At 46.3% G+C, this 27,884-nt stretch overlaps 1 protein-coding gene across 1 annotated transcript in view; it reads right to left on the reverse strand.

Moving 5' to 3' along the window:
- The window catches only part of LNPEP (leucyl and cystinyl aminopeptidase), an 88,433-nt gene extending 60,878 nt beyond the window's left edge, over positions 1–27,555 (reverse strand). The window contains exon 1 of the mRNA XM_074995292.1: positions 27,378–27,555. Coding sequence (XP_074851393.1) covers positions 27,378–27,396 — 19 coding nt within the window. The 5' untranslated portion in view covers positions 27,397–27,555. The remainder of the gene's footprint in view (positions 1–27,377) is intronic.
- Positions 27,556–27,884: the final 329 nt, after the last annotated feature.

Here is a 27,884-nt window from a genome sequence, read left to right on the forward strand (position 1 = left end):
TTCTATAAACTGTACAAATCCTATAAGAGTCAGTGAGGTGTTCTGAAAATCCAGAAGAGAAGTAGTGACTCAAATGCTGTTACTCCCAACCCCCTTAAACCACTTAATGAAATAAGTTATAATGAAACAAAAATGACTTCCCACAAACTGCACAAGAAGTTAAAACGCATTATTTAATACTGAAGAGAAGGACTTTTATTTAGAATGTCACTAAAAAGCCACAGTGAACAGGGTGGATAAAAAGCAATTAAAATACTAAATTTCTCATTTAAAAATAATAGTTACAGTTAAATCGCATCACAAGCTACCACCTCTTGCTTCTTGAAAGTTCTCAGCATTCAATTTCTGTTTCTCAGAAGATTAAAACGTAATGTGACAAGACTCCCCCTTTGGAGGAGGAATGTAAATGAGGGAGATCGAAAATGCATATGAACTACTGATTTACAAATCTTGTGTGATCATGCTTCCGGAAAAGACTTTTCCAAAAGCAAAAAAACCACCATCCATGTAAACATGGTTCCTTCCTGGGAGGGGTGGGAAATTCAAAAGATCCCTTCATTCATTTCAGGAAGGAGGATTCTTTTCTTCCAAAGGAACCTCGTCTACACAGCTATTTTTGCTTTTGCAAAAGCCTCTTTGGAAGCATGATCGCTCAAGATTATGGAAATGAAGTGCGAGATTTGTAAATCAGCACTTCATCTGCATTTTCGATCTCCCTCAATTGCATTCCTCCTCCGACAGAGGGGTGCTGCGAAGATGTAGCCACTGGATCAGATTTGTTTCCTTCTCTGATTCTGTGTTGATGGACCTTGGCCAAACCAAGCAAAGGACTTAGACAAGACTTGTCTTAGAATGGGGTCAGCAACCTTTCCAAGATGTAATGCTGAAATTTGACCTTTTGACCTCTATATAAAGTCTGAGTGCCTGTGATACTTTTTAAAGTCATTAATAGTCCTACTTACAATAGCTTCATTAATAAAGCTTTACCATTTAGGCGGCAGTTAAACCACAGGCAGCATGGCTTAGAGCAAGCTCTTTACTGCACAAGGGGAGGAGGGGTGGGCCTGAGCTCCTGCCTTCTGTGCTGATGAAAATCAGCTTATGTGCCACAGGTTGCTGGCACACAGCAAACTGGACCAGAGAAAGGAGCAGTTCAACTACAGGCTGAGGAAGTGCAGAATGGTAGTAGAATGTACCTTTGGCCATTTAAAAGCCAAGTTCAGGACCCTCAAGACTTGATCAGAAATCAGCAAAAGCAACATTTTCCCTTATGGTGGTACCCTGCTGTATGCTTCAAAACTTAAATCTCATACCAGGATGGAGGGCTGAATCACATCACCGGGCCACTAATTAGGAGCAGCCAGACACCAGAGCAATAAAGAGAACACAGTGAGAGGCACGGACAATAAATAAAATATAAATATGGAGATACACATCCCATAGAACTGGAAGGGACCTCACGAGGTCACTGAGTCCAGTCCCCTGCCCTCTTGGCAGCACCAAGCACCATCTTTTTTTTTTTTTCCCTTTTCTATTTGCCTCAGATCCCTAATGGCCCCCTCAAGGACTAAACTCATAAGCCTGGGTTTAGCAGGCCAATGCTCAAACCACTGAGCTATCCCTCCCGTTTGAAAAACAGCTTTATTAATGACCAGACAGTGACATGACAGTTTTCTGCTGCTCTCAATGAGGTGCCCTCTGTATGATTTGTTGGGTGAGGGGGGGGTGCGCCTTACAGGCCAGCACACAAGCAATACAGACACTTTGCTAGCTTAATCATTTTGCTTTAAATGACTGTAAAGGAGTTCATAGCAGAGGGCTTCACAGGTGGGTACACAAGGGAAAGAGGCATTTTGCCATCATGGGTGGAGGAATGTTAGCTTTCTGCTCTCAGAAGCATACTTGGGGAGTAGAATGCAAGGCTGCTCTTGACTCATTCTGAGGTGCTGATGCGGGGGAGGGTACAGAGGGTGAGAGGATGTGGTACATCATGGGCTGAAGTGGGGCTCTGTGTTCCTGTACCATGAGCCTCAGGAGCTCTGTTTGCGGCATCATCAGCTTCAACATCTCCTCCTGCCTCTGGAATTCATGCTCGGAGCGCACATCTCAATCAACTCTCCTGTCCTCCTGATTCCCCCTCCTCTCTTCCAGTGTGGTCCTCCTCCATGCACTTAACTGTGTCCTGTTCATGCGGGTGGCTTGCATTTGCTCCAGGAGCAACTCTTCCCACATTCATTTGCTCCTTCTGTTCTGTTTCAGTCTAACTGCTCGGGGCAGGGAGCAGTGGTCAAAGAGCCTGCTGTTGAGTACATGGCAACAAAACATAAGTCAAGGCCAAACATTAGGGAGCTACATTTACTGTAGATTAAAAGTTTTATAACACAAAGGAACTTCATGAAAGAGCCTCTGTGGCAAGCAATAGGGATGTGTTCTGTACAAGGACAAATTCTGGCTTTTCAGAGTGCTCTGTGCAGCAGGTACTGCACAGATTTTAAGGGAACTGCTTGACTTGGCTCTCCTCCAGTCAGGCACGATTGGGGCACGCTTTCAAGCCTGTGACTCCAAGCAGTTGTGTGCTGCAAGCAGGTGGCGTGGGGGTGGGAAGCACACAGCAGCTTTCAGGCCTGTGGCATTGGCTATCACCGTGTGCTTCCCCTGACTCTGGTTTGCTGGAGCATTGAGTGTTTCCCTTTCCCCAGGCCACTGGGCACAGGAAAGCAAGGACAGGCATAGCAATGTGGCAGGTACTAGTGAGGCTGTGTAGCTCTCATGGTCACCCCATGCTACTCTCCTCCCCCTCTCCCCCCCACCCCCACCTTTGGCTGGGAGAGTGAAAATTTCTTTCCCCAGGTGGCCAGGGAGTGGAATGGAAGGGGACGGTGTGGTGCCCAGGCACGGCAAAACAGCTTGTGCTATCATAGCTTAATGTCCCTTCCCATGCTTCCTCTAGGTTGCAAAGAGAGATATTAGCCTCCTTAGAGTAACAGATTGATAAGGAATGGACGCTCACTGACTATTGGTAGAACGCCGGTTGGTATGCTGCACTGCTCTGTGGTACAATGACACCAGATTACTTACTGCTGGCTTGGTATGAAAAGAGGTCGTGGAGGTAGTAATAAGACAGGCCTCTCCAGAAACCTTGGAGAAGGATTAGAGTACCTGTCACAGCTTTATGTAAATGTGCAAGGAAGATCAATGTTCCATCCCAAGACACATTGACAAGATGTTCCGTGAGCCCCAGGCTGTGTAAGCACAGCCGCCACACAGACCACCAAATGCCTTAATCCATTTGTAGCATAATTAAAAATGAGAACTCACCAGAGGTGCCTTTCCCAACATCAGGGTCGGGCTGCGAAACATCCTGGAAGGAGGGGATGGGATCCAAATTTAAAAGTTCCTGGGTAACGGTGAGATCAGCTGCTCCATTCACCTGCTGGCCATTGTGGAAGAGGGTGACTATGACATCCTCCATATCTTCCCGGCTGTTTCCAGGGGCTGCCTGAGGAATCTTTTGGGAGGTTTCCACTGACTGTTTGGGGACAGTAGTTTGGTCCCCCGCTAGAATCCCATGCAGCTGCTCACAGAGCCAGCATGTTTGCTGTGATGACCCACAACATCCGTTTGCTTCTTTTGTTTTATGGTACGCCTGCCTGAACTCCTTTATTTTCACAGGGCACTGCTGGGTGTCCCTGGTGTATTCTTTTCCCACCATGCCCTGCGAGATCTTGGTGTAGATATCTGCATTGCTTTTGCTGTTTTGTAATTATGCCAGCACAGCTTCATGCCTCCCCAAAGAGCAATAAGGTCCTGGATCTCCTGCAAGCTTCATGCTGGAGCTCATCTGCGAATTCAAGGCCAGATCTATACACAGAAAGTTAATTCTGGCTTGAATACAAAGGGTTACTATTGTTAATTTTTGTAAACTACCAGAAATGTTGCTTGAAATTGCTCATCCATAGACCTGAAGGTCAGGAGTTCCTCCAGCTGAACTTCTGGCTTTTAAACATGGTGTATTAAGTACTATCCTTTTTTCATTCATCTGAGGAAAAGCCATAATGGGAATGTGTTGCTTGTGTGCTTGAAAGAAATACCAAGTCAGTCTTTTGGCTAGCACGCTCTACGTACTTGCTTCCTCAGAGCAGCAGAGCAAATCCCTTTCTGTTACCCTCTAAAAGAATTGTCTACGCTTACTGAAGAATTGACACACTGGAGGTGAATCCTCCTAGGTTTGATTTAGCAGATCTAGCAAGGATGTGCTGAATTAAATGCTGAGGTGTGCCCCTGTTGATCCCGATACTCCCTGCAGTCACAAGGAGGAAGGGAAGTTGACAGGATCCCGTCATCCTCCCACGGTGGGTATGATGCAGAAAAGTATTGTAGGTATGTCAACTCCAATTATTTACATATTTGCTATTTACATATCCACGTATTTCCTCTGGAGACACCATCACTGTACCTAACCACGTCAGTTACACAATCAGGGGCTCATATTTCTGTACTTCCACTAATGTTAGGCTATTATGTGCCAGCAATGCCCCTCTGCTACGTATATTTGACAGACTGGATAATGTCTTCAAAGAATGAATGGACACAAATCAGACATTAGGAATCTGAACACACATAAACCTGTCAGTGAATATTTCAAAGGAGCAGGTATTAAAGACCTGTAAATCTGTGTCCAAAACAAAGACTCATACCAGATTCCAAAGGGAGACATCTAAACTGGAGTCTATTCTCAAGTTTGACACTGTGCTTTGGTCTTAACAAAAATAGCAATTACCTTACACATTACAAAAAGACAGCTTCCCCAACTTTGATATTCGTAGTGATTTCAGGCAAGTCACTTGGACACAAAGTAATTTTCTTCCCTCTCTTCCCCACCCTTCACCCCATCTTCTGTCCTATATAGCTGATTTGTCAGTTTTCATTTCATTTTTTCCTCATGCCAATTTACTTTCATAGGAATTTCTAGATCTGAAGTAGTGTCTGTCCCATCAAGTAGTGCCTGTCCCATGAAAGCTTATCACCTAATAAATTAAAGTGCTACGTGACTGTTTTGTTGTTTTGTGAAGATACAGACTAACACAGCTACTGGCTCTGTAACAACTCCAACTAAGCAGTCGTTGGAGTTGTCTCTCTCACATCGTATTTTTTTCCCTCCCCTAGAACTGATCTAAGAAAGTGACTGGCGTATGTGGTACATCAATTCTGATCCCATGGAATATCAGTGATCAGTTGTTTCTATTTTCTTTGTTGACTTGCGCCTTGGATCAGTCGTCACACAATTTCTCAAAGCTTGTTTTTAATTTTTTTTTTTTTTTTTTTAAAGTGGGGGTGGGCGAGTGAAGGAACTAGAGTTGAAGCACAAGAGCCAAAATGATGCCTAAGCAGTTACTGTCTCTGACTTACTGTCCTTCCCCTCCCCTCCCCCCAACTTCCACCAAGGTTGCAATCAGTCCTTTAAAAACAGAGCTTGTTTTTTTCTTCTCATGGATTTTTTTCCTCCCTCTTCAAGAATCACCCTTTTTACTATATAATTTAGCCAATAAGTATACTCAGTCATTAACATTCAGAAAACTTTCCTATTCTTGAACACTTTCTTCTGTTTTAATAGCTGTTGATGCATTTATATTTACGTAATTAAAATTGGGGATGCACCATTCTCAAGGAGCGCCTTAGGCACTGGAATGTTGCTTGTCACAGAACAAGACTCACGCATCTGACAAAGCGGGTCTGTGCCCATGAAAGCATATGCTCCAAAATATCCATCAGTCTATAAGGTGCCACAGGACTTCTTGTTGTTTTTGAAGATACAGACTAACACAGCTACCTCTCTGATACAGAGCAAGGTAACAACAAGTAAAGGTCCTAAGTGGCCTCAATAAACAATTTTTAATAGCTGCAGGATATCAGAAAGCTCTGTGTTTCTAAAAAAGATAGGGTCCATAATCCTGCAAAGGCCACCACATGTAGCACTCCCTACTATGTAGCCCGAATGCTAGCGCGCATCTATTCAGGTTAGTATGCACTACGCTTTACGAAAAGCTTTAGATAGGTGGTATACTACTAAAGAAACGGCACTTGTTTTCTTACATTTCAACAATTTGCACCCCACCATCACTCTCAGCCTTGGTAATTCCACACGAGCGATCCATTTCCTGTGATTTGTAATGTAGGTTTCCGACGGTCAAATTAATACTACTCTATACTGGAAACCCACCGACTGTTACTCTTACCTACACGCCTCCAGCTTCCATCAACGACACACGCGATCCATTGTTTACCGTCATTTCCTAAAATACAACTGTATCTGTTCCAGTCCTAGTGGCAGAGACAAAAAGCACCTACAAGATCTCTACCATGCACCGTAAAACTTAAATCACCCACCAGGGGAAGTAAAGAAACTGATGTATAGGGCCAGACAAGTACCCAGAAGTAAACTATTTCACAATAAACCCAACAAGGAAAACAGACCGGCACTTGTCATCACGTATAGCCCTCAACTCAAACCCTTCCAGCATATTATTGACAATCTACAACGTATGCTGGAACATAATTCCTCACTTTCACAGGCCCTGTGTGATGGACCTATTCTTCTGTACAGCCAATGTCAAGAAAATACTAATCAGCAGCCACACACCATACCACAGAAATACTGAACCAGGAACCTAAGCTTGCAGCAAATCCCATTGCCAGCTTTGTCCACATACCTATACTACAGACGCTAATCACTGGATCTAACTACGTCAGCCATACCATCAGGGGCTTGTATCCCTACACAACCAGTAGTGTGATATATGCTATGTGTCAACAATGCCCCTCTGCCACATACATTGGACAAACTGAATAGTCCTTATGCAAAGGATGAATGGACACACATCAGATATCAGGAATCTGAATACACGTAAACCTGTAGGAGAACACTTATCATCTTGCAGGGCATGCTATAATGGACCTTAGAGTAAGTATTATTACAAAGATTTTAACATCAGGTTACAAAAGGGAAACATCTGCGTTAGAATTCTTTTGCAAGTCTGATACATTTAACCTTGGACTCAACAAGGATCTCACTCATCTTACACATTACAAGGATAATTTCCCCATCTTTGATATTTGCAGGAATGGCAGCCATACCCCTTACTCCTCGTAAAGGTTCTCTTAATGATAGGTGACTCCCTACCCTTTTCTTTCTCCTCGTCCTCCTTTTTTCCCGCCACCCCACTCCTTGCTTTATATTTTCCTGATTCCTTACCTCCACTCCAGAATCTGAAAAAGTAGGTCTGTCTTACCAACGAAATCTCATTACCTAATAAATAAAATTGTTAGTTTTTAAGGCGCCACATGACTGCTTGCTTTGTTTTGCAACGCTACAGACTAACACGGTGACTACCCCCAGACTATTTTTCAAAGGCATACAAGAGTTTTGTCAAACATCATACACTTCTTTTCAAAGCAAACCCCTTGCTATCTTGCCTGGTGACCTTAACAGTGTTCTGTAGTGGTTTACGGGAGACCTAAATTTGTTTTATGATACTGTTAGATTCAATAAAAACAATTAAAGGAGATCAAGAGCCTGAAACCAAAAGCACCACACACTGAGACTATACCAGATTTCATACGTTAAAGGGCTCTGAGGGAATGAGAGGAAAAGGGAATTTGATATAGTAAGCCCCAACTCATCTAATGTGATGGCCTTTTCCTGTAATTCTGGTTGTTTTTCTTGCCCTTCAACCCCTTCAACAAATAGAGCATATATAAAAGACTGAATTGTTTACAGTTTTACCCTTAACTCCACATTTACTGTAAAAAGTCAGAAAACTGAGGAGTTTCACTAATGTTAACTTCCTCCTTGCACATACACCTGACAAAACAGGGTCTTTCATCCCATTAACATACAGCACAGACAATGGCAAGGTGGCAGAACAGTCATGTCTTCCAAAATTTCTATTTTTATATGAACTCTGATTACACAGCAAGTGTCCCTGGGTGTGCCTGCTTTAATGTTACTTCAGTAAATCTCAAATCTGAAGCTCCTGACCTTTATGAAAAGGAATCTCAACCTTAACATTCTGTTAATGTAGCTTTCATTCCAATTATTGTTTGTTTGTCTTAGGCATGCAGCTCAGCTCAAAAGTATACTGGTAACAAACACGGACAAGACAACACAGTGCAGACAGGCATTCCACATTATGTGGGTAATTTCATTTTCTCTTTCAATACGTACAGCAGACAAAGACCATACAAGGACACATGACACTTCTCTGAAAACCTTAAGCATAAATGGAGACACAGGCAAGACTTGGTTTCAGAGATCAAAAACAGAGAACGGCTGTACAAACAATAAGCCGCACATACAGATCTCCAACAGTCTCTTGTCTTTATTCATACCATAAAAGGTAATTTCCTGCTTACTATGAAAATGATAGGTTACTTCACTATGGCTTTTCCATTACTGGTCTGTTTTAAAATGGTTTTTGGTCTTTGAGAGAAATTAAGAAGAAAGTTCATTGCTGAAGTAGTCAGCTTTTAATCGTGTATATATAATGATAAAAAGGACATTGTTCATTATAACAAAGCAATTTCACACAGTCTACACATTTTGTTAGTTAAAAACACACACATTGGAGGCAAAGAGGGAAAATCCAAAAACACATCTATGCAGTGCTTGCCATGTTACAAGATTTTCTTCATAAATTTAAGAAGCAAGATATTAGGCAAAGGTGAAGAGATACAAGATGAATGTCCAACTTGCTGGATGCATCCACCTGTTAACATCTCGTTTTTTAGACTAAGTTCTCTTGACCAGGTACTGTGCTCTGCACATTCTAGATGCTGCCACAAAATAAAATGAGCTGTAATCACTTCAAAAGTCAGGATATTCAAAAGTGATTAGAGATTCTGGGAGCCCAGCTTGGCATGACATGTGGGACAACAGCAGAAAATCCTTAGCACACAGTAGGTGAGAATTAATCCATCCTCTATAACACATTTTAAATTTCGATACTCAAATAATGGAAGCAAATTTAAAAAGTCACAAATCACTAAGGAAACACTTGACCAAAACACAAATCATCAGAAGAATCATCTTATACACAAGTTCCTTTACCCAGTCACTTTTTAAAGACCTTTTAAAGGAAAAATTGCACTTAAAAAAACCAAAACCTTCAAGCAGACATTAATGAAAATTTTGTGTACAGTTAAATATGAAAAATGACATCACCTTATGCTTAAGAATAGTCTTAGCCTCTATCCAATTTGTTCAGCGAAACAGATGGTAGTGCAGTGCATTGGTTTTTTTAACTTAATAGGAAGCAGATAAGTTATTCTGCGCACCATTTTTTGTTAAAGATAGCAGCCAAAGCTGCTTGTACTGCTTTGATTCAATCCCTTAAATATAAGTCTGGGGAGATCTCAAAAAGGTAGAAGTTTCTGAAAATACAGTTACCAGGTTATTCTCAGTGCTTTCTGATTTATTCTAATCCTAGTCTTGGGACTCTAGATAAAAAGAGCAAGAAAATACAGAGAGAGCTGTCTGCATGAAGATGTGCAGGTTTAAAAGAAACAATTTTATCCCTGAAGCCTTAAAAACATAGGTTTTATAAATAGAATTAAGCACATGTGGGCAGCATATCCACCACTGGATTACTTATATGACATCATAGAAAATTAGGCTCTGTTCAGTGACAAAACATCAACTGAAACAAAGACAAGGTGTATGAGGTAATACGTCTTTCACTGGACCAACCTGTGCTGATGAAGATGACAACCTTTCAGGTTTGCACAGAGCTTGTCTTCAGATCTGGAAAAGGTGCTCACAGTAACATTTTTCATACTTTTGCCAGATCTGACAAGCTGTGCAAGCTCAAAAGCTTGCTTCCAAATAATGAAAAGGTATTACCTCAGTCACCTGGCCTCTAATAGCCTGGGACTGACATGGCTACAGCGACACTGCATAAAACAGCTAAATCAAAGGCCATGCAGAGAGGAATGCTAGTAAGTGTTTTGAGTCTATTAACACCCAGTACTGACAGAAAAAGGACAGAACTTTTGGAAAGGCAACATCTAACGCTCTCTACTGATCTGTATTATCGAAGAGGTCAGGAGGCCAAACAAATACTAGTAAATTTTTCAGCTTAATACTCAATATATAGTAAATACCCTAAACCTCAACATCACAACCATACTTAGAGTCTATCAGTTAAGGTGCTTCCCAAATTCAATTTAGAGTTGCACCACAGACTTAGTGTATGACTTGGGGCAAATCACTTAGGGCTTGGCTGCATGCAAGTGGTGTAGAATCACCCAGCACAGAGGCAGCTATGCAAATATAAAATGTATTCGTAAGCACCTGGAAATCAGTATAACTGAATCCACACTGAGAAATTTTCCTAACCAAAATGGTTAAACTGGTATAAAAACTGTATTTTCTGTGTGCTTTAGTCTGTCTTGGTTCTGCCATCTGTAAAATGAGAGTATAGCACTTCCCCACCTCATGAGTTGAGTGCAACTATATTAAAATCATTACAAGGAGTTCACATACTGCATTAATAGGGACCAAGTAAGCAATTATGCACTTCCTTAATTATTTAGCTGTGTAAGCAGAAAAGTTAAAGCTCTCACACTACACTTGATTCCACCGGCTGAAGACAAATGCTCAACCTGACTTATGTTGTGGGCCTGCCAGGACACTGGTAAGGCTCAGTGACACGGGAGGGTAAAGCTTACGGTGATCCTACCCGTATTATGACAGTTCTGTAAACAGGTCCAGGTGCTGTCAAGTCAGATCTACCATTTGTTCAGTTTTTGAAATGGACACAATACTGTATTTCATAGAAAAGCCCAATGCCTTTAACTGAGGAGAGCAGAAGAATCTGGTCACCTGAACCATTTTAACTGTTCCACCATAAACTACGGAAAGAGGAGAAAATGGAGACTGGAAGCTGTATTCAAATGCCATCTACTCTAGCTTCAGGAAGGTCAGCTTTTCTCCAATGAGAGTTTTGCCATTCTCGTCAGGATTTTATGCTGTGTATCCACATAGATAACAATGCCTCTTACGATCCCAGCGGTGGAACACAAACATGCTCTTGCTATTTTTATACTGTTTCATAAGGTTAATGCAAACAGACGCGCTATCTCAACACCACGTAGCCATTTATTTTTAAACTACAGAGCCATATAAAAAAAAAAAAAGGCAGATATCTAGCTTGAATAAAGTTTCTCCGGTGTTCAAACTAGTAACACCATGCTTGCCACACACATTTGGAAGATGACAATTTCAGGACAAAATCAGACAGCAGAAATAGTCAAACTGGTATTGTGTTCTTGACACGCATGGATCTAGGTAAACATGATACAACTTTTTGAATATGGCAGGAGGGACAACACAAAGTTGAGTGAGGGTAGGAGTGGGAAGAATGCTCAGCAATATCACAAAGAAATAAAGTAACAAGTTAGATAGCATCTTTTTTTTTTTGATGGGGGTGGGAGGGGAAAATCAAAGAAACAAAATCCTGAAGTGTTTCTAGCAAGGTTTTAAAATCCGAGCCCGAATATTTTAGAAATAGAGTTCATCGATATTTTAATACCACCTTGATGAAAAAGCCCAATGCCTTTAGCTGAGGAGAGCATTTATTTTTCTTCCAGGTATTAAGAGAAAAAAATGTTTAAAAGAAAAGAATGTCCTGGACATGTCAGGGCTGCCATTCTCTTGTTCTAGCACCTTTTTACTATAGTATTCTGTCCTCCCTGTATTAGAGGGACCCTTTTTGCTGGCAATGTGTGGTACCTACATAAGATGGACAGAACAACTGAGTAGCAAGCTGCCCTGTTTAACATAGGGCACCAATTCAGCAAAGGTTGGAAAATTAAAGAACAAACCACAATGACATTTTCAGACTTATTTTATCTTAAGCTGCTCTGAAAAACAGGAGATAAAAATGCAGTCTCTTTAGAGACACTAGAAAAAAAAATAGTGACTTCAACAGAAATGTTTCTCAAAAAAAAAAAACAAAAAAAACTCACACAACCTCTTCTGGATTGCTAACAAAAGTACAAATGCATTTTATTTTGGCAGGACTTCAGACTGAAGGCTCAATTACAAAAATTTACTGAAGTATCTTTCAAGTATGTAACCACATTACCATTAATATGCTACTTCTAATCTGAAATCAGCAATTTTAGGGCACGTGATGAGAGTGCAAGTGAGCATTTATTCTATGCTTTGAACACTTAAGGACCAGAAGTGTCCCCCTTATCACATGAATATACCCATTGAGAATCAGAGTATTAATAGAATATTCAACATAAAGATAGCTGTGGCACAAATATTTCCATAACCTCCTGCTGCCTCACAAAACTTTAAATTACCCACATCTGAGTCAGACCACTCATGGGTATCTTCTCACCCTCACTCTGGAAGTAGCAAGGATCACCTTGAGCTTCACTCTAGCACCATTCACTTCTGGAGCGAAACCTTAACTAATGAAGTTGACGGCAAAACTCCCATTTCACTTCAGTGGTTCCAGGATTTCAGCCTCCTTTTCCATCCCGTGGCAGAAAAAGAGGACAAGTAGTTTTAGGTTTTTTAAGATTTGAACTTCCATTCATAAGTAATAGTGTTATACATTTTGAAAGTTTTTCAAAGAACACTAGCCTGTGGTGAGGACTTTCCATTTTAGAGAATAGAGCTGACTGGTAAAGTTCAAGTAATTGGGACTAGAGAACCCAATTTTCACAGTTGCTGGGCATCCACAGCTTCTACTGACTTCAGCTAGAGTGTGGATACTCAGCACCTCTGAAGGTCAGGCCCATAATTTCTTCATAATTGGAAGTAACCAAGTTTCTGTTACATGGTAAATGCAGACCTCGCTATACAACTTTCTGAAGTAAACCCTGTTGGTCATTTGGCTTGTGAGATCATACACAAATGGCTGTCACTTCAATTTTTTTTTTTAAATAATTGCATTTCTCCAGCTTCCCAACCAATCCTTTAAGTACAGTTTTACTTTGATCAGTGATACACTGTGGGACCCACAGAAGTCTCACAAACAGACGTTATATGATTAGAAGCTTCTTTCCATAACTGGGATTTGGACTGAGAAAGTGAAAGCCTCCCTCCAATTCAAAATGGGCTTAAGACAGTAAATGTTCTTCCCTCTGCAGATTATTATTTATCATTTGTATTGTAGTAGCCCCTAGATGTCTCAAATCAGCAAACTTGGGGCCACTGCCAAGGTCTTACAATCTCCATATATACAGCAGGCAGATGGGGAAAACACATGGTAACAATGACCCTATTACCCTCATATTTACCCAGAAGTTTCAGCATATGCAACTGTGATGGGGTTCAGGGGTCCCCCTGCACTGCACCCCGTCCGTTGGCAGGAGAGACTCTCACTCAGCAGGTACAACAGCAGGTTTATTAGGCAACAGATGTCCAGTTTCTCACAGAAGCAACAGCATAGCAGCCAGAGACAGTCCTTCCAACCTGTCCTGCGGAGAAGACCCCGAGGGGTGCCCCTCTGGGGTGTAGCTTCCCCCTCCTCAGGCTGGCTGCCTTCCAGCTCTCCCTTTTCCTAGCCTCTAACTGCCGCCCCCGATTCAAAAACCCAGCTCAGCTCCTCCCTGCTCTTTGTTCAGGCAGAGGTGTCACCTGCCAGTTGTAGCCCCAGGGTCATCCTTAGCCACTGGGAGCTGCTGCTTGCCTCAGACATCCAGCCTGACTCACACATGCACTCCCCCCACTCCATCACATCTCTCCCCCCTTCCAGACCGAACTGAGCGGGGTCACTTAGCCAGTGACCTGGGGAAGTTCGGGGCCCTCCCTGCGTGACAGGGCATCGGCTATGGTGTTGTTGCTCCCCTTGACGTGGACCACCTCCATGTCGTAGTCTTGCAGGAGCAGACTCCACCGCAGGAGCTTGGCGTTGGCCCCTTTCATGTGATGCAGCCAGGTCAGGGGTGAGTGATCGGTGTACACGGTGGAACGCCATCCAAACAGGTACGGCTGCAGCTTCCCCAGCGCCCACACCATGGCCAGACATTCCTTCTCTATGGCCGCGTAGTTCTGCTCCCGGGGCAGCAGCTTCTTACTCAGGTACACGATGGGGTGTTTCTCCCCTTTGTCATTCACCTGAATTAGCACCGCCCCCAGCCCCACGTCTGAGGCATCGGTGAACACCAGGAAGGGCTTGTTGAAGTCTGGATTTGCCAGCACTGGGGCCCTGACCAGAGCCTCCTTCAGCGCGCAGAGGGCCTCTTGGCACTGCTCGGTCCAGACCACCTTGTCAGGCTTTCCCTTTTTACACAGCTCCGTGAGGGGGGCTGCGATGGAGCTAAAGTGGGGCACAAACCTCCGGTAGTACCCTGCCATCCCAATGAAGGCCTGGACCTGTTTCTTAGTCTGGGGTGTTGGCCAATCTCTGACAGCCTCCACTTTAGCTGGCTCTGGCTTTAAGCAGCCGCTGCCCACCTTGTGGCCCAGGTAGGTCACCTCAGCCATTCCCACCTTGCACTTCCCTGCCTTGATAGTCAGCCCGGCCTTCTGGAGTCGGTCCAGCACCTGCTTGAGTTGGGACACATGGTCCTCCCACGTCTGGCTGAAGATGCAAATGTCGTCCATGTAAGCCAGGGCAAAGCTCTCCATCCCTTTCAGTAGCTGGTCCACCAGACGCTGGAAGGTAGCGGGTGCCCCCTTGAGGCCAAAGGGCAGGACCAGGAACTCGTAGAGCCCCACAGGGGTGATGAAAGCCGACTTCAGCCGGGCATCTTGGTCTAATGGCACTTGCCAGTACCCCTTGGTGAGGTCTATGGTGGTGAGGTAACGGGCTCCCCCCAGCTTGTCTAAAAGGTCATCAGGCCTGGGCATGGGGTAGGCGTCCGAGACAGTGATGGCGTTAAGCTTGCGATAGTCCACACAAAACCGAACAGACCCATCTTTTTTAGGGACTAACACCACGGGAGAGGCCCAGGGGCTGGACGAGGGTTGGATCACCCCCAGAGCCAGCATGTCTTCAACCTCCCGCTCTATGTCCTGAGCCGTCCTCCCTGTGACTCTGAATGGCACACACTTGATAGGGGCGTGGGTGCCTGTCTCTATTCGGTGGACAGCCAGGTCAGTGCGTCCGGGTCTGTCCGAGAACAGCTGTTGATGCGAATGCAGCACCTCCTTGATCTCCATCTGCTGGGCAGGGGTCAGCTGGTCTGAGAGGGGAATAGACTCCAGCAAGGAGCCGGCTCCAGTCCTTGTGAGTAAATCCACCAAGGGATCATCCCCCTGCCCCTCCCACTCTTCTCTGAGCAAGTCCAAGGGTCCCCGTACCCTCCTTCCGTACAGCAGCTCAAACGGGGAGAACCCCGTGGATTCCTGGGGCACCTCCCTGTATGCAAACAGCAGGTGGGGTAAGTACTTGTCCCAGTCATGGGGGTATTGATTCATGAAGGTTCTCAGCATCTGCTTCAGAGTCCCACTGAACCTCTCCACCAGCCCATTGGTCTGCGGGTGGTAGGCTGTGGCCCAGGTGTGCCGGACCCCACACTTGTCCCACAAGCTTTGCAGTAGGGCCGACATGAAGTTGGACCCCTGATCTGTGAGGACCTCCTTGGGGAACCCCACTCTGCTGAAAATGGACAGCAGTGCATCTGCCACGGTGTCAGCGTCGATAGAGGTCAAGGCCACTGCTTCTGGGTATCACGTGGCAAAATCTACCACTACCAAAATATATTTCTTCCCCGAACGCGTTGCCTTGCTGAAGGGGCCCACTATGTCTATAGCCACTTTCTGGAAAGGCTCCTCTATGATGGGCAGTGGCCTCAAGGCAGCTTTCCCCTTGTCCCGGCTCTTCCCCACCCTCTGGCAGGGATCGCAGGACAGGCAATACAGATGGACAGCTGCAAAGATCCCTGGCCAGAAAAAGTTCTGTAACAACCTTCTCCTGGTGCAGTGGATCCCCTGGTGTCCTGCGAGCGGGACATCATGGGCTAGGTACAGCAACCTGCGCCGGTACTTTTGGGGGACCACCAGTTGCCTCTGGACCTTCCATGGCTCTGCTTTGCATCTGGGAGCCCACTCCCGGTACAGGAATCCTTTTTCCCCACAGGAATCTCTGCCTGCAGCCCTCCCCCAGCTGTGGAGCTGGGCTGAGACTGGCCAGTTCCCTCAGCTTCTGCAAGGAGGGGTCTCTCTGCTGCTCTGCCTGGAATTCTTCCGCTCGGGCAGGAGCGGATGCTACTTCCCCATCCCTGCCTGGCTCCAGAACCCCTGGCCTGTGAGATCTGGTTTTTGGGGGCCCCCTTTCTCTCAGGGTTGGCCCCTGTGGCTCCTGTGACTTTGGCTGGGCCTGTACCCCTGAATCTGGGGAGCGCACCCCTCGTTTTCTTTGGCTACGGGTCAGGACCAGGGCACGAGGGCGTTCACCTTGCCAGTTCTCCAGGTCAGCCCCCATCAGTACATCCGCCGGCAAATGGCTGTGCACGCCCACTTCCTTGGGGCCTTCCTTCTTCCCCCATTTCAGGTGCACCCTCGCCATGGGCACCTTGAAAGGGGTCCCATCAATTCCTGTTATCGTCAGGTGGGAATCGGGTATCATGCAGCCTGGTGCCACCACCCCGGGTCGGGCCAGCGTCACGTCAGCGCCTGTGTCCCAGAACCCCGTGACCTTTTTCCCGTCTACCTCGAGGTGTTTGAGACACTTGCTCCACAGAGGCATTGCCGCCCCCACTCTGTAAACTGGCCTCTGAGCATTTGGTCCCCCTGAGGAGCTGGTCTGTGGGGCGGACTCAGCCCAATCTGAGTGCCCATTGTCAGCACCACCCGCCTTGGCCGCCAGCCCCTCTGGCTTCTGGGACCCCACCCAGTTGACTCCATGACCCCCCGGCCTGCTCAACCTGTCTGGGAGCCTGGGGCACTGGGCTGCTCTATGCCCCTTTCGCCCACAGCGATTACAGCCTGGGTCTTGTTGTGTCCCTCGGGCCGGCTGCTCTGTCCGGGCTCTGTTTGGCTCTCTGGGGGGTGGGTGGCTGGCCCCTCTTTCCTGGGCTTGCCCAAGAGGTGGTCCCCTCTGTCGTACAGTTAGGGACCGGTCTCTCTGAGATTCTTGGTTTCTCCAGGACTCCCTCTCCCTCCGGGACTCCCTCTCTCTCCGAGACTCCCTCTCTTTGTGGGGCTCACTTTCAAACCTGGCCCGGCTGTTTGTGAAGTCATCTGCCAGTTTCCCTGCATCATGTGAGTCCCCTGGCTTCCGGTCCACGAGCCACACCCTCAGATCAGGTGCGCACATCTCGTAGAATCGCTCCACGACCGCCAGCTCGATCAGGTCCTCTACGGACTGGACTCCCATTCCGAACGCCCACTTCTGGTAGTATTGCTTCAGGCGGGCGGTTGTATCTACATGGGTTTCCTCTGGCCTCTTCTGCGCCTCCTGGAACTTCTTCTTGTACATCTCCGGAGTCAGCCCGAACTTATGCAGCAGGGCCTGTTTGAACCGTTCATAGTCCCCAGGCTGCAGCCCCACCAGCTGGCTGAGCACCGCTGCGGCCTTCTGGCCCAGCAAAGGGGTGAGGTGCCGGAGCCACTCATCTGCGGGAACCTCATGCAACTCACAGGCTCGCTCAAAGGCGGTAAGGAACTCGTCCATGTCCCCTGGGTCCTGACACTGGGCCAGCACACGCGTCTCCAAGTGACTGGCCATCCCGAGCCGTCTGGCCCTCTCCCCGCTTACCGCAGCTGGGGCCTCTTGGCGTCTCGCCTCTGCCATGGTTCACTCATGCTCCCGCTCTCGCTCTCTCTCCTCACGCTCTTGCTCTCTTTCCTCCCACTGTCTCTCTTGTAGCTGGCACTCATGCTCACGCTCTCTTTCTCGTTCCTGGCGCTCATGCTCACGCTCTCTTTCCCGTTCCTGGCGCTCATGCTCACGCTCTCTTTCCCGTTCCTGGCACTCCAGTTCCTTTAATTTCACCTCGAGTTCCAGCCATCGCAGCTCTGCGGCGGGGGACTCTGCCCGCGATGGACCACCGCTAGCTGAACGCGACCTGGCGGGCACCGCGTCTGTCTGACGGCGTCGAGCCCCTGCTCCTGTCGGAGAATCCAAAACGCTTCCCGAGGCTGACCAGCCACTTTCTGCCGGGACAGGCTCTGCCCCCCCGGATCGGTCATTCTCTTCCAGCTGTGCAATCAGCTGGGCCTTGGTCGCCTTCCCCACGGTCAGGCCCCTCTCTCTGCACAGCCCCGCTAGCTCTGCCTTCAGGAGTCGGGTATAATCCATCTCCCCACTATCTCCCGGGGTATCCACTCACCAGCAGCAGCTGCAGGAATGGCTCTGTTCCCCCTCTGGCTCTTGTGAGACTCCTTCCTTCTCTGGTGCTCAGTCAGCCACTGCTGGGAGCTCATCCGTGGGTGCAGTGCATCCCACTCCTGACACCAGTGTGATGGGGTTCAGGGGTCCCCCTGCACTGCACCCCGTCCGCTGGCAGGAGAGACTCTCACTCAGCAGGTACAACAGCAGGTTTATTAGGCAACAGATGTCCAGTTTCTCACAGAAGCAACAGCATAGCAGCCAGAGACAGTCCTTCCAACCTGTCCTGGGGAGAAGACCCCGAGGGGTGCCCCTCTGGGGTGTAGCTTCCCCCTCCTCAGGCTGGCTGCCTTCCAGCTCTCCCTTTTCCTAGCCTCTAACTGCCGCCCCCGATTCAAAAACCCAGCTCAGCTCCTCCCTGCTCTTTGTTCAGGCAGAGGTGTCACCTGCCAGTTGTAGCCCCAGGGTCATCCTTAGCCACTGGGAGCTGCTGCTTGCCTCAGACATCCAGCCTGACTCACACATGCACTCCCCCCACTCCATCACAGCAACATATTCAGCCATTGAAAAAATTAAAATATTACACTGACCAGAATATTCAGACCCAAGACAGTGTGAGACAAGAGAATTAGATTGGACGTCTGCATGTTATTCTTCTGATTACAATTGTTTTATCAAACTCAAACATTTTTTTTCCTTGATTAACTGACCTATTTCAAAACTGAGTCATTCATCAGCTTCTGTGTTTGATGGTGACCATACGCCCACAAGGCACAATCACTGAACTGAAGATCAACAATCTACTATACCCACACCATTTCTCCTTCCTACAAGCTCCTTTTTCCCCCACCAAGTAGCTTCCTCTAAGAGCATCCTTCAAAATTAACCCTATCTTTCAAAGCAGTATATTGTTTCAAATGTATTTTTAATTCCACAGTTGCAGGTGTTAAGCCCTCACATAAAAATAATTTATGCTTCACACTTGCATTACATCCACCATCCTAGTCCTTACAATGATTAGAAAGAATTCCTCTAACTCTTGTCAGGGACATCTCTTCATTGCCAGCCAACAGCAGAAGGTGCTTCCTACAGCTACGCATGGTGGCCCAACTTCTTACCAGCAAGCACTGTAAAAGAGTAAGAGCCTCCCTGCCAATGCAATGCAAACAATGCTGGAGCAACACCTAGATGTTAAAAGTAGTGTGAGAGCACCTGCTATCTAGCAGACATACAGAACGCTGACAAGCAGTTACTCCATCAGAGAAAAAAGCATATGTTGAAAGCATATTCTTAACTTTAATAATCATATCACCTTTAATGGGATCACTCATGCTTAATGTGAGCAAAACTGCATATTAGTTAACTGACTGCTGAATCAGAGCATTTGTTTCCAACATTTTATTTTATAGGTCTACCAGTTCCATAAAATTTAAAGATACCCTACCGACAGTCGCATCTAAACACCACAAATGCAATTTTGTAACTAACAAATTTTAAACTGGAGTTGCAATAGTACAAACTGTCAAATCAGGTTGAGAGCTTGTCAGACAATTATTAAAATATCAAAGGATGCAAGTCAGGGCATGAGGCATTACAAGAAAAAGATATAGTAACAAACTAAACTTTCTGAATCACTCTAGCTTGCAACCACAACAGGTAGTTTATGCTGAAATATGTCTCTCTCATGATCTTTTATTTACTTGGTCTTTATTCCACAACCTTCCATTCCACAGGTTGCAGAAAGATTTGAGCTTTCTCCCAGAGGGAATGGTACCTAGAAGATACAGACTGCTTCAAAGAACCCAGCAACTGTTCTCCTTCCTCATACACACCCAAATACTTACACTGACAGGAACAGAGTAGTGTACTTGCTTGCAACTTAGTTGCCTAATTATAACTCCAGCCAACACAGCTACCTACCTCATAGCATTTCAGTTACCAGAAACACAAAAAGGGGAAAAAAAAAAAATTTAAAGTAATTACTACTTTTTTTTCCACTCCTGTTTGCAGAAAGTCCAGTGGCTGGCAGTACATATGAAAGACAAGCTTCCATATGCAGCATCAAAAATACATAAGGAACTGGGAAAAAAAAGGTGTATGGAAAGAATGAAGCAATAATTCCAACCAGGTGGAAGTTACTTACAAGCATTTTGTAAGTGCCCAAATCACCTCTTCACAAGAACTTTAAAAGGTTTGAACTCTTAAAACTAGTATGCTCATTCCAAAGATCAAGAACCCAGAAACATGCTTTGGGAGGTGTGTAAGATAAAACCAAGGAGTAAGCCTTTGAAGTAAATTACTGCACTGACATGTTACGCCTTTTACATCACCCTCTAATCTTGGGAAATGCACAATTAGGAGGTTACTAAAATCTGGAAAATGGTGCTATTTTGCTGGAGGGGGAGGGAGGACGGGGATGGACAAGAGTATGCCTCTGAAAAGTCTTAGGCTGCTGCTACAATAACATGGTCCTGTAGGAGGGGCCATGGTAATGAGGCAATTCGAAGTAAGCTAATGAGGTGCTGATATGCATATTCAGAGCCTCATTAGCATAATGGCAGCCACACAACCAAATGTCAATTTTCAGATCTACAGTGAAGATCGGGGCAGCTCTGAAACAAGTGCCCCACTTTGACATTCCCTTACTCCGATCCAGTTCTGCGGGAGACAGGGAATGTCGAAGAGGGGTGCTTATTTCGAAGCTGCCCCCCTCTTCACTGTCAATCTGAAATTCGACATTTGTTCTTGCAGCTGCCATTACGCTAATGAGGTACTGAATATACATGCAACTGCAGTTAGCAAAGGTACCCTTTTCCTACGAGACCACTTTGGTTATGACAACCTTGGGGTTCACCGAGATGAAAACCACTCATGCAGCTCAATGACAATCGCTGCTTTAAAATCAAAATAAGCTATTAATCTCTTAGACCTGGATTACATTCCCAGACATCTAGGGTTGGAGTTAAGTGCATGTACTGGCATACCAGCCCACCAATGGGAGACAGTATCAGGGAGAAGAAAGTTAGCACAGCTGTTGACACTTTCTCCACCTGCCAGGGCTCCCTTTGGCAGTCACAGGCAATATATTTTCTTCTCACTTTCCCCTCATGTCTCTTAATTCCTTGCTACTTTCACCATAATCAGAATTGCTTTCAGTTTTACAGTAGGGCTGACTACACTACATTCCCCTTTCAAAAGGGGAATACAAATGAGTGAGATTGAAAATGCAGATGAGGTTCAGATTTACATCTCATGCCTCATTTGCATATTCTCACGTAACCTTTCTTCCAGAAGAGCCTTTCCAGAAGCAAAAACAGCTGCATAGGTAGGGTTCTTTCAAAAACAAGCCCCCTTTTTAAAACAACCCTTCTTCTGATTCTGTAAAGCCGAATCTCACTTGCATTTCTGATCTCGATCATTTGCACTCCCTCTTTGAAAGGGAAGGGGAATGTAGTATAGACGTAGACCAGGAGTTATACCACCTGGTTTATAGACAGTACTAATAAAAGCCTGTTACATATGACTGTGCAATGTAAAGGCCCAGAAGAAGTAGCAAAATTTACACCTGTATTTACCAATGGAGCAGTGAGGGGATACTTTCTCCATAATCAGGCTCTGGTGAGACCATAAATGAATAATTGTAATTCCGGTTTGGGCACCCTTACTGCTAAAGAGACATTTAAAAGCAGAGTGAGCTCAGTATGCCAGAAAGTAATCAAGGTGCTGGATATTGACTTTGGAAGAAAGAATGAAGTAGACAAATTATGCAAAGCTAAGAAATATTTGTGAATTATTATGTCCCTTTAAGTGTTTTGGTGAAAAACATTTCACTACATATAGTACCCATGGCACACCTAACAATGGGATGAAAATAAAAAAGGAAAATTTTAGATAAACCTTCTAACTACTCACTGTGGAACAAAGCAATTGGGGGGGGGACCCCTACTACTTAGAATAATCTTGCACTGCCAGGATGATGGGCTAATTGATCTAACAGATCTCACTGTACCTGGTTTATAGGATTCAGTGATACAGTGTTGACAAGCAGGGTACCTTCTGATCCATAGGAGTCAACACGTAATGCTGAGAGAGAAGGGTAAGCATCTTGCAGCAGCGTGTTTGGATTTGTACAAGAGCATGCACCTGAAGCCCAAAATACACTCTGTACACCTAACAATACCAGTTCCCAGAAGGAAATTTTTAGAGGTCATAAGACGGCTGAAACAAGTCCAGTGCCAAATAAAAAAATTCCCCTGCACAAATTTTGGTAGCTAAACTGGCTGATTTCTACTTTCTGCAACCCATTTCACATTGTTCAATTAGATTTTATCTGAATTCTGAGTATTTAATTAAAAAACCCACCGCAAATCAAAAGGGCTCACATTTTTGCCAGATCCCAGCAAGCTATTCCTTCTCTAGATGCTTATTTCTACATCTTATTTGTTTGAAGCAAAGCTTAAAAGCAAATTTTGCAAATACCCCCACTGCTAGTTTTTCCTCCTTTCATAAAGGAAACCCTTACACTCTCTACATTTCACAGGAAGTGTTGAAATGATGATCTCAGACACAGCAAACAAAGTAAAAAAAACAAATCTTGGAAGACATTTTGTGTTATGAAGAAGCCTAGAACACATTCCATGTCGCCATCTTCTGCCATCCTTAACGCTGACAAGTAGCTTGCAGTGCCTATATGCCCACCTGCACCCCATCCTGCTCCTGCATCCTACCTCCTGCTGCCCAGACCCCGCACCTGCGCCCAACTCCCATGCACCAAACCCCTCATTTTTGGCCCCATTCAAGAGCCCAGGGGCCCCCCAAAATCTACTGGGCTCAGTCCCTCTGGCATGGGGCTTCAGGGTAGGGAGGTGAATGTTTCTGCTTCTCAGTTGGGAGGCCACATCCATGAGGGTTTTTGTTTGTTTGCTTCTCACTTGTACGTGCTCTCATGACAGACTTCTGCAGGTCAGAAACCCAACCCAAAAAAATTTCCCCGCCCCTACTCTAGGATTATCTCTTCAATTATACTCCAAATGACAAAAGACAAAACCAGCTGCAGTATGGGCATTTGAGCATGTGATTAGTCAGGTGGACAGAAAAGTCTACTAGTGATTGGTGTGTTTAATTTACTTTCTATTAAAAGCATGCAACACACCAATCAGGAACCATTACTGAGAGATTTATAAACTCAGCTGTTTTAGGCTCTAATCCTCCTCTGTCTTCACTGCTTCAGAGAGGACCAGGGTCTATATTTTCCCCACCCTTCCGTAAACAAGGAGAAGACTTAGGCTGTAACCCTGCATGTATTGTGCACATGCTTAAGACTACACATAGAAATTGTCATACTTAAGCGATTACTTGGCCAAGTAGAGCTAAACACAGACAAAAGCACTTGAATAATAAGAAGCAAGAACCTGTGTCTTCCTCTTATTTTAATAGCTGTTAGAGATCATAATAACTATTGACTAGAAGAACCATACCTTTGGGCTTATCTGTACTCAAAATGCTAGAGGCACAGCCTCAGCACTGCAGCTGTGCTGTGGGACAGCATTTCAGTCAGATACAGAGAGGGGAGCCCCCTCCTGCTGGGGTATGGAATCACCAGAGCTCTCTGAAAGCTGTATACTTGAGTGGGTTCCTAGGAGAAATTCAAATGGCACCCAGCTGATTAACAGTGTCCACAGCTGGCGTGTGTATCTACTGGGTGTGCACAGCTTCATATGCCTCAGTACACATAAAATTTCTTCTGCACATAGATGGAAAAAATTAGAGAGAACATTGGTAATCACCCTCCCCAAGAGGCAGTAGCTGGGTCAATGGAAGAAAATTCTGCCTTCAACTTAGCACTTCCTATACTGGGGTGAGGTCAGCGTCAGAGTCTCTGAGGAGTGCTGATTTTTCATCCCTGAGAGATGTAAATACACTGATGTAAGCGCCCAGTGCAAACCAGGCTTACATCATCCAATTTCCATCAAGAAAAAGGAAATGATCCTTGACACTAAGCTGCTACATACTACCCTAAACTTCAGTGAGAGTTGTGCATGAAGTGAGTGTATAGACTAGGGCCCATGGCCCTCAGAGCTTGGTCAGTTCTCTTCTTCCATCTAAGTGAAGCACAAAAGCAAATTGATCCAAAGGGCTTTTTACTGAAGTGTTTCATTGATCATGCAAGGGAAAGACTACCAGACCTAAAAACTCTGTTAAAGTAAGCTGTGTGAATGTTCCCAGTTATTCAGGTTTTAAAAACAGCTATTGAGTGTGATCTTTGCATTGTGGTGTTTGTTGTTGCTCAATGTCGCCTACTCTGAATATCATGGAAATAAATCCCCTGCAGCTTCCTTTCGTGAGCAGAAATTACAACTTTTCTTTAATCTGTAGGATAGCTCAGAACACTCTTGTCACCACCCATCACCAGGTATGTGTTCTAGCTTCCAGAAGGAAGAGTAGATTCTGTTCCAAGCCTCTCCAATGCAACTTCTCCATTAGCAGCAAAGACCCCTTATAAGCAACATTCTCTGGCCTAGCACTCCTTCTGCTGAAGCCTTGAGCCGTGTCTACACGTGCACGCTACTTCGAAGTAGCGGCACTAACTTCGAAATAGCACCCGTCACAGCTACACGTGTTGGGCGCTATTTCGATGTTAACATCGACGTTAGGCGGCGAGACGTCGAAGCCGCTAACCCCATGAGGGGATGGGAATAGCGCCCTACTTTGAAGTTGAACGTCGAAGTAGGGCACGTGTAGACGATCCACGTCCCGCAACATCGAAATAGCGGGGTCCGCCATGGTGGCCATCAGCTGAGGGGTTGAGAGACGCTCTCTCTCCAGCCCCTGCGGAGCTCTATGGTCACCGTGGGCAGCAGCCCTTAGCCCAGGGCTTCTGGCTGCTGTTGTTGCAGCTGGGGATCCATGCTGCATGCACAGGGTCTGCAACCAGTTGTCGGCTCTGTGGATCTTGTGTTGTTTAGTGCAACTGTGTCTGGGAGGGGCCCTTTAAGGGAGTGGCTTGCTGTTGGGTCCGCCCTGTGACCCTGTCTGCAGCTGTGCCTGGCACCCTTATTTCGATGTGTGCTACTTTGGCGTGTAGACGTTCCCTCGCAGCGCCTATTTCGATCTGGTGCCGCGCAATGTCGATGTTGAAAGTCGACGTTGCCAGCCCTGGAGGACGTGTAGACGTTATTCATCGAAATAGCCTATTTCGATGTCACTACATCGAAATAAGCTACTTCGATGTAGGCTTCACGTGTAGACGTAGCTTTGGTGAGCAAGGAGCTGAATTCAAGCCACCACTCTCCTGCATGACAGAGTGATTTGTACTAGTAATCCAGATCCAAAAGGCTTTTGGGGTAAGGTTATTCACATGGCAGCACATATTTTTCAACATGAGAGCCTGTATTCCTACATCATAAGCCACTGCTCTATTAAAAATATTTCCCATAAACTATGTTAGTACTCACAGAGCTGCAATCTCTTTCCCTGATGAATAAAGAGCACAAAATACAAACTCTTGATTGTAATAAGTTCTTGGTATCTATTAACTTATTGCCTATTTTGTGTTTATATTCTTGCTGAATCCTGGACAAACTCCTCTACTGTACAAGCTTGAAATTATGAACTGATAAAATACAACAGTGCTTCGTAACAACTTTAAAGGACCATCTCAAGAGTCAAGAGCACAAAACATTTACAGAGTACCATGGTCACCACTCACCTATCTGCACATGCAAATAGGAGGCTCTTTGGAGAAAACTTAGGGCAATACTGGGATAACAAAAGACCTCATTAAGTTGACTAGAAAGCTCCAGATTTCACTACAAAGACATTTCTCTGATGTTTTAACAGATACGGCATTATGGTTTAAGTTTCCCAGCGACCTGAGAAGTACAACACAGTGCAGTTCAGCCTTCACTGTTAATTTCTTTCCTTGTGTAACATAGCAGACCAAGAGCCTGACCATGTGCCCTGCAAAATTATATGGTGTTTTAATATGGAATACATTACACCCGCTGTCTTGTCCAAATTCTATTTTAGGCCCTTACCTTCACATCCCTGCAGTTTCAAATGGATTAAGCAATTTCACTTCACAGACTCTTGTATATTTCTACCTTACAGAGGTGAGATTCAACTAATGTTACTAAATATGCTTTCAGAGTCACATCTGAAAGGCACAAAGGAAATGCAGTTTTATTTTGAGTGCTGATGAAGTTGCATCAAAACAGTTTTAAAACCCATACTGATAGGGGAAGTGAACAGAATGACTGACGGCCCTTGTTTTCCCGCTTCTCACTCCCCCCCCTTTTTTTTTTCTGATGGCATGTTGACATTGACTCAATCACTAAAGATATTTACATAAACATAGGCTCTTGTTCTTTAGTTGCCCAGTAACCTATTCTCTTCCGTCTATACAAGTACTAACATGGTCCTCATCATTAGACTATCTCAGCGAGAGCATTATTTCCGTGTAGGTCAGGGAGATTCAGATCCGATTAGGTTAGCTCCCAAGACCATTATGACGCTGCCTGGGAAATAAACAAGAGCACAAGAACTCCGCAAAGACTCTGCTTCTCGTGCTCTCTCCTAAGGCGAAAAAAACCACATTTGCAGCAGAACTGCTCCTAAATAGGAGGGTTTCAAATGGTCAGGACCCGAGAGCAGCATTTTTAAGGAGCCAGGCTCACTGTGGGTCCCTGAGCTTGTGTCTCAGGACACGAGACGGCGAAACCAGCGCCCAGGCTGCCTTCCACCGGCTCTCAAGGCGAATCGCTGCCAGGCACAAACTTTCCTCCCTGCAGCCTTGGCGGGCCAGGCAGGTGGGCCAGGGAAGCTCTTCCTTCGGAGCCATGAAAGCTAGTACTCCCCCACCCCCGCCCTTGGCCAACTTTCTTCAGGGCTGCAGCCCCAGGCTGGCTCCCTCCTTGGCTGCGCCTGCGTCTCTCCCGCCGGGAGCCCCTGCCCTTGGGCGCGGCCTCTGGGGCCTGCCCCGAGCGAAGGGCTCCCTCCCGCACCGCCGCTGCCGCCCGCCCGCAGGCTCCAGCGAGGGGGCCGCTGGCAGCGCGGGGCGCGGCCGGTGCCCGCGGCGCCACTCACCGTGGGGGAAACGCTCCATTTTCCCGCGGGGGCCCCTCGGGCCCGGAGGAAGCGGCGACAGACAAAGCCGGGCTGCGCCTCCTCAGCGCTGCCGCATGCTGCCGGGCCCCGCGCGGCGCCCCCTCCTGCGGTGGCGGCGGGTCATGCACGAGGCACTGCAGCCGGCCGGCCGGCGGCTGGGGCGCTGCGGCCCGGGGATCTCCCCGCCCCCTCGCGCTGGGCGCTGGCGCGGCGCCTCCTAGCAGCCTCGCCACCAGCCCCAAACCACCATTTTCTGCTCTCGCCGGGCCGGGCCCGGCCGCCGCCTTGCGCGGCTCCTCCTCCCGCCGCCGCCGCCTCCCTCCCAGGGGCAGGAGGGCCCCGAACGGCGCGCGCGGGGACTGGAGCACGTCAGGGTGACACGGCCCCGTGGGGCCTCGGGCACTCAAGGGGCTGCAGGGGCACGGAGACGGGGCGGAGGGGTCCTGAACCAGACTGTGAAGCCGGAGAGGGAGACCCCCCTGCCCG

Source organism: Carettochelys insculpta, chromosome 5 (assembly GCF_033958435.1).
Source record: "Carettochelys insculpta isolate YL-2023 chromosome 5, ASM3395843v1, whole genome shotgun sequence".
Taxonomy (NCBI): Eukaryota; Metazoa; Chordata; order Testudines; family Carettochelyidae; genus Carettochelys; species Carettochelys insculpta.